This window comes from Coenobita brevimanus, chromosome 86 (genome assembly GCF_032717465.1).
Source record: "Coenobita brevimanus isolate Jiangsu-jjx chromosome 86, ASM3271746v2, whole genome shotgun sequence".
NCBI classification, from domain to species: Eukaryota; Metazoa; Arthropoda; class Malacostraca; order Decapoda; family Coenobitidae; genus Coenobita; species Coenobita brevimanus.
This window is the reverse complement of record NC_137039.1, coordinates 22,404,076-22,415,030: the sequence shown is the minus strand read 5'-3', so window position 1 is coordinate 22,415,030 and position 10,955 is coordinate 22,404,076. Positions and strand designations below refer to the sequence as shown.

The window sequence follows — 10,955 nt, the reverse complement described above, 5'->3', positions numbered from 1 at the left end:
TGGGTACAGTTTACAATTTTCAGTGCTAGAAAATATGCTATAGTACTCATTAACTGCATTTTCAAACATATGGATGAAATCCCACCTCAGGGGAGGGGGGAACTACAGGTAAAATGGACAATGGCTTTAACAGACCTGGCTCTCCCTCAATTAAGTTGTTATGGTAAGGGTCTACTTAAAAAAAAAAAAAAATCAAAAGTATAAACATTGCACCAATATTTTTTTTTTCTCTTGTCCATAATTTCCAACAAGGGGCTACAACATATTACATTTGTTTTAAATTCTGAGAAATGTATTAATTTTCTCTTCAATTCAAGCTTTATGATGGTACACAATATGTGCCAAACATTGCACCAATTTTTTTTGTTTTCACTGTACCATAACTTCTAGTGAAAGGCTTTAAGATTTATACTATCTTTGTTTTTATTTTTTCCCTTTACATGACACTAAACAATAAACTCAAACTTTTTCTCTCTCATATATATATATATATATATATATATATATATATATATATATATACATACATACATATATATAGATATATATATATATACATACATATATATATATATATATATATATATATATATATATATATACATACATACATATATATATATATATATATATATATATATATATATATATATATACATACATACATATATATAGATATATATATATATATATATATATATATATGTATATCATCATCAGCCGTTTGGGTATCCTCTGCAGGACCGGCCTATCCCAACCGAAGTCGGGATGACACAGCCAATGTATCTCTACCAAGTGGCTTAGGCTGTCTGGTAGAGATTGTATATAGGGTGAGAAGAGCTTGTAAGTGTAAGTGTTGTGTTGGAGTGGCTTTGGATGTGTGTAGTCTGTGAACCAACTGTAATCGACCCGCGCAGGCCGACTGGGTGCAAGCATACTTTATAGCAAGCGACACTGGTTCAACCACAGCACCCCTTGTGTCCGCCAATGCAATACGTGGCCGGGTGAACACTCCCAAAGTTTATTACCCTGGTGGGGTGCGAACCATGGCTCACCTGTGTATGAAACGCACACTCTACCACTGTACCACAGAGACTCCATATATATATATATATATATATATATATATATCTATCTATTGCCAGACGCCTCAATCCCGTTTGGGGTGGCCACAAACAAATCGCCTCCAAGTCGCCCTGTCCCCCGCCATTTCACTGCCCTGCTCCCAATTCACACCCCCCTCTCTCATATACCTCTCCACCCCATCCCTCCACCTCATCCTCGGCCTCCCCCTCCCTCTTCCCCCCTCCACCTCACACATACACTCTCTTCGTCAGTCTTTCACCCTCCATCCTCTCCACATGGCCAAACCACCTCAGTGTGTTCCTCCTAACACTTTCCTATCACATCCACATCCACACCACAACGCTCCTTTATATCCTCATTCGTCACCCTGTCTCTCCATGTGACTCCACAGCCTCCTCTTAAATAACTCATTTCCACTGCTCTCACTCTTGACTTGTGTCCTTCCAACAACGTCCAAGCTTCACTTCCATACATTAGAGTTGGTATCACAATACTGTCATGTAGTAACTTTTTCACTTCCATGCTCACTTCCCTGTTTCTTATCACTGCTTTCAAAGAACCAGCAACCTTTCTTCCCTGCTGTACCCTTTCAAGCACTTCACCCTCCAAACCTCCATCCTTACTCATCACACTACCCAAGTACTTAAACGTACTCACATTTTCCAATTCCTCACCATCCAACCTCGCTGTACATTCACTGACTTCACCTCTCTCAAAGACCGTCACTTTACTCTTCCCTACATTCACCTTTAGATTCCGTTTCTTACACATTCTCCCAAACTCATCCACCAAGCCTTGCAGCTCCCCTTCGTCTTCACTCAACAACACAGTATCATCTGCAAACAACAGTACAGGGAGTTTCCAAACACTATCCTCTCTCACCAGGGCCACTCCAACATCCACTACCCTACCTTGTACCTCTTTTATTACCCCATCCATGTACAGATTGAACAACCATGGAGACATGACACATCCCTGTTTCAACCCAACTTTCAAGGAGAAAAATTCACTTAGTTCACCATCCACACGCACTGCAGCCTTCGCACCCTCGTACATACTCTTCACAGCATTCAACAACTTCCCATCTACTCCATATATTCTTAACACTTTCCACAATCCTTGTCTATCCACCCTGTCATATGCTTTCTCCAAATCCATGAAAACCGGATACAACTTCTTTCCCTTCTCTAGAAACTTTTCCACTAAAGATCTAAGAATGAATATCTGATCTACACAACCTCTTCCCTTCCTAAAGCCTCCCTGTTCTTCTCCAACTAATTTCTCTGTTCTTTCTCTAACTCTGTCAATAAGTATCCTACCATACACTTTTCCTATTATACTAAGAAGACAAATATATATATATATATATATATATATATATATATATATATATATATATATATATATATATATATATATTTTATATATATATATATATACATATATATATATATATAAATATATATATACATATATATATATAATATATATATAAATAATATAAATAGAAGAATATATATATATATATATTATATATATATATATATCTATATATATATATATATATATATATATATATATATATATATATATATACAGTACATCCTTCAACTTTGCGATTCACCAATTTTGCGAGGTAGTTTCAAAAGCCATGTATTTTTTAACATTTATGAACTTTGCGAGCGATCACACATTTTGCGAGGTCGAGTGGTGGGTGAGTCGTCTTCCCACACTACTTTGCCTGTGGAGTAGTGATGTCATGGTTCACTGGGGGTACTGCGCCTCCTAGTTCAGTGGTTTGCTGTCCCCGCCACGTTTGTTTGCACCTGTTCCCAACCAAGGTCACTGAACCACACAATTTCGTGGTGCTCCTCACAATATCCCAGCAGTCTAACCTTGCACGAGTGTTATCATGGCGCCAACGGGTAAGAAGAACAAGAAAATAAGTTCGGAGACCAAACTGAAAATAACTGAAAGGAAAAAGGCAGGTAAAGGTAACTCTGCTATTGGTCAGGAGTTTGGTGTTCTTATGTTTCTTTCCTATGATGTTTTCTTATTAATATTACTGTACAATACATCATTCATGTTTGTTTCATTTATCATCGTAAAATTAAGAGGTAGAGTCAAGAGAAAGAGTGGGAAAAAGTGCTTACCTATGGGTGATGTCGACCAGCTTTCCTATAATTCATATATTTAATTGTTTCAATTTTGCAAATTTTGATTTTGCGAGGCTTTTTGTTGACCATGTTCTCGCAAAATTGGAGGAAAGACTGTATATATAATATAATATAATATATATATATATATATATATATATATATATATATGTGTGTGTGAACTTGAGTCTCTCTCTTGTATTTTGTTTTTCTCTTGGAAGGAACAGTTATTGCAGGCCCGTGGCCTTTGGTTCCATCTTCCTTAAAAATAAAAAAAAAAAAAAAAAAAAAAAAAAAAAAAAGTAGTATATGGTTTCCTGGTGTATGTACAGGAAACCATTTGGCTTGTCACTCAGTATAGAGTCACCCACAGGCAGAAGGAAGAGGAAAGAATGAAGGAAAGAAAGACAGAAGAGGAAGTGTACCTGTATATATCAAACAATAATCATTACAAACAAGGGGAGATTAATCCCATCAACTTCATGATGTTTTCATAATTCATTCTTATTGTCTCCAGACAACTTTTTTTTACCTTGTGACTGACTTTTCAAATTGGAGGCATTAGGTATTGCTTTCCTTTGCCCGTTCACGACAACAGGTCTCCCCAAGCTGAATAAAACTGCTTGGGGATAACAATAATAAATAGAAAAATGTCACCAGCCTTAGAAGGTTAAGTTTCAGACGTAAATTTCTAAAATAAGTCTTCATTATTAGTTTATTTCTTAAGTATATGATTAATTTCTTCAATACAATAACCTTTTTATGATGTCACTACTGAACAAGTAATTCGGTACAGACAGACCTCTTGTAGTGAACTGCAAAGAAACTCTATCTAGCGATTTCTTTAATACAATGACTTTTTTTTATTCCATTACAGCTGTTACCAGACAGTTAACCCAACTTAACCTAATGAGCCTAGGAACATCTTTTTTTTATTTACGATAATTCTTTTCACCTGATTCATGTAGCTTTTGTATAAATTACTGAGCTGGAGGGGTTAGATGCTGTATATCAATATTAAATCCCTGCTATATGAGTGACCTCTCCTCAGCTGAATAAAACTGCTGGCAGCAAGAATAAGTTAAAAAGAAAGTAACCCAGATTCAATGGGGCATCTTCCATCAAGAAAAGGTTCATGTATTCTTTTATGGCTGCAATAAAATTGTGTACTCCAATCAGGAACTCATTCTGGATTCCCTCCATGGTAAGTGATTGGATATTATGCCAGTAACAGAAATACTCGTGTATTACACCCATGTACCTTGATTTAAAACCCACAAAGTGTGTAACATGCACAACAAACTACAGTATTTCCAGTTATCCAAACAGAATTGTTCCTATGGTCTTTACCATTGAATTTACAAGGGTATATCCATTTTTTAAATGTTAAAGGTGTATCCTAACAATTGATCACCCATACAGTCAAAGGAACTAAGTAACAAATAAGAGAAACTGATGAAATGTTACCAGAAAAAATGCATCACCTGACTTCACATACCCATTTTTAAAAACAACTGTACAGAGGTAGGGAGATGGTGGCCAAGTGGTTGAGAAGTAGTCTGTTGTACGGGAGTGAATGAGTCTGATCTAAGGCTGAGGCAGAGAACAGCTTGATGATTTGAATTTGTTTTAAACAAATTTTATGCATTCCATAAGACCCTTCTACATGTCACAAAAACACCCACATTAATACCATCACACCAGCTCTGAAAGAGGCCTCTTTAGCTGACAGTGGGGATATGTGCCTCCATGGTGATGTGAAGGTGCACTGTGTGTTACTAAGTAGGACTGGTGGGTCTTAGGGAGTCTATTCCAAGCGTAAAAGTAAGGGTAAGAGAGAGAGAGAGAGAGAATGCAACATGAACCTGAAAAGCTTTGTGAACATAATGGTTAAGTACAATGGACAGCTTCTCCAATCCTAATTCCATGGGCCCAAACAGGGTTTTGATTATGGAAGCTTTTGGATTAAATATTGCTTTACTTGTTGCAAGGTACTGTTTATCATATTAATATTCAATACAATCTGTACAAGAATGAAATGTACAGTTCTGCCACTACAATGAAGTGCAGAGCAAATACATTAACCCCTCCATCTCATGAATATATTATGCTCTAATTTAGGTCACCCTTTAGATGCTCAATTTTTGCTATTAAGTCCACAGGAAATCACTGAAAGATTGCCAATTAAAGTGTTACTGCAATTTATTAAGCGATTTGGTACCCCATCTTCCAATACCACTTGTATGTAATGACGTGAAACATATCCATGACTAACAATGTGGACTTACTTGTGCTCTTACATATGCAGTAGTAGTAATTTTAAGTGCTTGCCGGATACAACACTTTTTACATCTAGGCATAGAGTGGAATGTTCTGAAAGGCAGCATGATTTATGTTTGAACGAAGTGCTATCTGGAAAGTCTGGTGAAACTGAACAAGCAGCTGGCAGCATGCTGGCTGTCAGATTCCTCCCGGCTGTTGAAAAATTGGGTCTGCTGCACTACAGCCTCCACCTGGCATGTAGTGTTACAGTGGAAAGCTCCCTCTCTCCCTCTTTCTCTCTCTCTCTCTCTCACACACACACACACACACACACACACACACACACACACACACACACAAACACACACACACACACACACTGCCATACCCTCGTACTTTGCAACACATCTATATATGTTTACTGTACATGCATATTTTTCCTACCTGACCAGTAGCCGAAAATTATTTAATAGTCAGTTCTCACTGAAAGTCAGGAATGTGTGCAAGGTATCACATTTTCTGAACAACTGGTATTGTATGTTGTAAGTAACTGACAAGTAACTTCAACAGTGTGAATAGAGCTTTATCACATAATTCTTTGATAACTTCCTGTGAACGTAATGGCAAAAAACAAATGGCAAATTACTGTATTATTAAATTTGTCTTTCCTGAACTGAAATACAGCTTGACTCTGACTATCTAAAATCCAGCCTTCTCATCTTCACTGTCTCACTTGCTGGCTGTACAATCACAAAACAAATGTGTTTTTAACTGCTCCTATCCTACATGATTATTTTGGGAGCCTAGGTATTACTGTTTACAGGGATCTGATACTTCTATACAGTACATCTTAATCATCCCCGTGTAAGAGGGTAAGGTGGCAGCAATTTACTAAGTATGAATGGGTGAAACACTTGAAGCTGCTTACCGGTATTTTTTATGTCTGAAAATTCTGTTTCCAGTAAATGTAATACCTGTAATCTTATTTTATCATCTATTTTGTACTAGTAAATGGATTTATTTAGAGTATGTACTTTTGAAATTAGGAGGTTCTACTGTAATCAGTCTTTTATTGCAATCAAAGTGCAGTGTATAAGAAGATGGCTCAGTATGTCATGAGGGGCAGCACTTGTGTTAGATAAGGTGAAGAAGTTTCTCAGGAAGAGTTGTTTTAAATGATTACAATATGCAGTTGAACCAAGACTGGTAGGAGAAGTTCAGTATAAGAAGAAGGTGGAGAAATACAGAATAAGAGGAAGGAGGAGACAACTACAGCTGAACCATTATAGAGAAAATATAATGTAGGAAGGTGGCCTCACATGAAATTAGGAACTGAAGCTGACTGGAATAAAGGTTGAAAAAGCTATCGTATACTGGAAAGTGGAGTGGGATGGAATGAAGGATTGAAGGTGGATTATGATAAAGATGTATGGAAGTCTTTTTGAATGGCCAGCTTGAATGAAAGATGAATACTGGTATGTCATTAGTAACACTGATTTCATATATATATATATATATATATATATATATCCATTTTATATCTGTAATATTCACTTGTCTTCTGCTATATCTCATTCTTTTTTAGGTTATTGTTATGTTTTACTTCTCTGTCTTTTCTATAACTCTTTATCTTCCTCTTTAGTCATCTCTTCCTGCCTTTCTCCCACCTTTACCCCTTACCTCACTCAACCTACTTCTTCATTCTGATTTTCTTTCATTTATCCAACTTTTCTCCAGTATTCTCTTTTCTCCCCTAATCCTAACTCTGTCTCACACTTCTTCCTCCCTCTTTTCATCCTCTCTCTCTCCCTCTTCATCTTGCCTCTCTCCTTCCTCCAGTTTTTCTGCAGCATCCTTTTTCCTCTTTGCTTCCTCTTCCTCTCTAGCCTTTCTTCGCTTCTCCCGTTGGTCCTGAAGCCACGAGTCAATCTTCTGCTTCAACTCTGTATTGGGTCTGACTTCTTCCATGGTTAGCGGCTGACGGTTGAAGGGATCTGTTTGATCTGAGAGAAGATGGCGTGCAATAGTTTGCCGGTCACAGGTCAGCTGGAAGGGAGACAAGATTTTTTAAATTACCAAAAGACCCAAAGACAGGAGATGCAAAAAAGCAACACATGTATTCCTGTAAAATACTGATATTTAAAAAGATAATGACACAAAATAAAATAAACTTAACTGAGTTACTGAATTTTGAAGACCAATGTATCCTCCAGTGATCATTTTCATACCACATATGGTGGACCAGGTAGACCACAATGAACCCTGAATATCAATAGGCTGGGCTTGTATCACAGGTCTAATGTGGGTGTTAAGTTGTACAATCAAGGTACAATGCTCACAAGCTGTGATGTGCTGGGTAATGCTGATGGAGTTATGATGTACATTATGGAAGTGACATATTTTTCCTGAGGCTCAAGAGGATTTTTAGTGAATGTAGACTTTCAGCTGTGTTCTTGTTCAACTTGCTCACCTCACTGAACAACAGACCCCTCCCCCCATAAACACAACTCCCCTCTCCCATGCACACATCACCAGCACAGGCCTGCAGCAACAAGATGGCCAACATTCCGAAGGCAATGCAATATGGTGTCCACATAGCTATAGTGCACTGACATGTTTCATGCAAACTGCCATGATGATTAATGAAGATTCAAAAACACTGGATCTCAAAATGTGCATGTTTATATGGTTTGACATTTGGCTCCATAAATTCCTTTAAAAAGTCATAAATCATAAAACTGAAAAAGGAGATTGTGCTTATCTGTATGGTAGGGCCTAGTGTTCCAACAGATGATGTCACTGTGACATCCCCGTCAGTCTGAGCACTAACTGACCAGGGATATGATTCCTCCTGTTTGTTTATTTATTCATATATATGCAGGTGGTTGATTATTAACCCATGGAGATGAAGTATGGACCAGATGGAAAGAATATTTTGAAAGCCTAATGAATGGGGATAGAGAGAGCAGAGCAGCTGTAAACATGATTGGTTTGGGGGCTGTGCAGAGAAGGAATGCAGCACCAGGAGACGTGACACTCGCACAGGTGAAGAGTGCTGTGAAGTGGCTGAAAAATGGGAAAGCAACTGGGGTTGATGAGGTGTATGCAGAGATGCTTAAATGTAGTGGAGAGAAGGGAATGAAGTGCTTGTTGGAGATATGTATGAAGGCAAGGATGAGTGAAACTGTGCATGCAGAGTGGAAAAAGGCTGTGATTGTACCCCTGTACAAAATAAAGGTGAGCGAAGTGAGTGCAAGAATTATCGTGGCATAAGCTTACTGAGTGTGGTAGGGAAGGTATATGGAAGAATTATTATAGAGAAAGTAAGAGAGATATCAGAAGGCCTAGTGAGTGATGAACAGGGTGGCTTTAGGAGTGGCAGAGGATGTGTGGACCAAATATTTGCAGTGAGACAGATAGTAGAGAAGGCTTGTGAGAAGGACCACAAGGTGTTTATGGCATTCATGGATCTGGAAAAAGCATATGACAAGGTGGACAGAGAACGATTGTGGAAAGTTTTGCGCATTTACGGTGTAGAGGGTAAGCTGCTAGGTGCCGTCAAGAGTTTTTACGATGGTAGTGAAGCATGTGTAAGGGTTAATTTGCATCTAAGTGAATGGTTCATGATCGGTGTGGGCGTGTGACAAGGTTGTGTGATGTCCCCGTGGTTGTTCAATGTATATATGGATGGGGTGATGAGAGAGGTGAAAACACGAGTAATGGAGAGAGGGATGGCATTAGTAATGAATGGTGACGGATGGAATATCTCAAATTTGTTGTATGCTGATGATGCAGTACTGCTTGCAAGTACCGGACAATAACTTGGTAGGCTAGTGCAGAGTTTTGCCGATGTCTGTAAGCGTCGTTCCTTGAGAGTAAATGTAGAAAAGAGCAAAGTGATGGTTATTGAGAGAGAAGGTGACTCCCAGTGTGATGTCACAGTCAATGGAGAGAGACTGGAATTGGTGACAGTGTTCAAATACCTGGGTACAGTGATAAAAAAAGAGAGGAAAATGTGCAAAAGAAGTTGAAAGTAGAGTGACACAGGGAAGAGAAGTAGCTGGTGCAATGAAGGCCTAGATAAGAAACAGAGGCTTGAGTGTTGCAGCTGAATGAGGCTTACATGAAGGAGTGTTAGTGCCAACTTTAACATACAGATGCGAGACTATTGTGTGGCATGAAAATGAAAAGTCATGTGTAAGAGCAGTGGAGATGGGACTGCTGAGGAATGTATGTGGAGTACAGAGGGTGGATAGGATACGAAATAATGTGATTTGTGAAAGATGTGGAGTGAGGAAGTCGGTGGACACCAGAATTGAAGAGAGTGTACTGAGATGGTATGGTCATGTGGAGAGAATGGATAACAATAGAGTGGTGAAAAAGGTATACCTAGGCGAATTTGAAGGAGGGAGGAGGCGAGGTAGGCCAAGGAGAAGGTGGAGAGATATGGTGGATGAATGTGTGAGGAAGAGAGGTTTGGAAGTCGGTGAGGATAGGGAACTGACAGGAGATCGAGCTGCCTTGATGAATTTTGTGAGAAGTGCATGATCAGGGATTTTTGGCACCCCTTTTTAACATGGCAGAGTCTGGATTGACTCTGTCGGATACGATTATGTGAAGCTACATAACGTGGTGAATGTTTTTGGCATATCCGATTGAGCCAGGATTCCGGGGGCTTGAATGATGAGTGAATGAAAGCATGGCCCATTCGATTGGGCAGTTTTGGGCTGTCTTGACATTGCTACTCCTCACCCTGCCCTAGGGTGGGAAAGGAGGTCCGGATGATGACGATGATGATGATGATGATCAATTTATTTTCATTAAGCTAGAGCACCTACCCTCCAAGCTATCTGTGCACACCACTAGTGTTCGGAGATATTGACCCAAGGAACAATTGTGCCATGTCTGAAGCAAACTGGTGAAGAAATAAAAGAATGGCAGAAAGAAGAAAAAGTGTCTGGAAGAAAGAAAGAAATGGAGGAAATACAGTAGCTCTCCCCATTCTAATTAAGCAATGAAAATTATATAAAAATTAGCACAGAGAAAAAAGAACATGGAAAGGCTCTGTAACCCCACAAACCTCTTTCAACTCTGTAAAACACTTCACAGTATCACCAAACCACAAACAAGCACCTCCATGACCCAAACTGCCATCATCTCCAACATCCAACACATCCCTTCCTAAAATGAGTAAGAATGTTTGTGAACAAATACACAACATAACTTACCTTATACCAACAAAACAACATTCTCTGCACAGGTAGCCCTTTCCACTTGACCACAATGCAACCCAAATCACTAGAAGAAAAAGTACTCCAAAAACATAGGGTAAGGGTTGAATGGCATCAGCATCCTACACCTGAAACATTTAGAACCAGACTCTCACAAACATCAGCAAGTACTCATAATGCACAATGTTGCAGTCCCGATATTTGGAAATGATGGAAAAAT

General features: G+C 38.7%; 1 protein-coding gene across 1 annotated transcript in view; it reads right to left on the bottom strand.

Moving 5' to 3' along the window:
* Positions 1-3,666: 3,666 nt before the first annotated feature.
* The window catches only part of Ube4A (Ubiquitination factor E4A), a 200,247-nt gene continuing 192,958 nt past the window's right edge, over positions 3,667-10,955 (bottom strand). Inside the window, exon 14 of the mRNA XM_080280834.1 lies at positions 3,667-7,550. Within this exon, the coding sequence (XP_080136960.1) occupies positions 7,275-7,550 (276 nt within the window). The 3' untranslated portion in view covers positions 3,667-7,274. The remainder of the gene's footprint in view (positions 7,551-10,955) is intronic.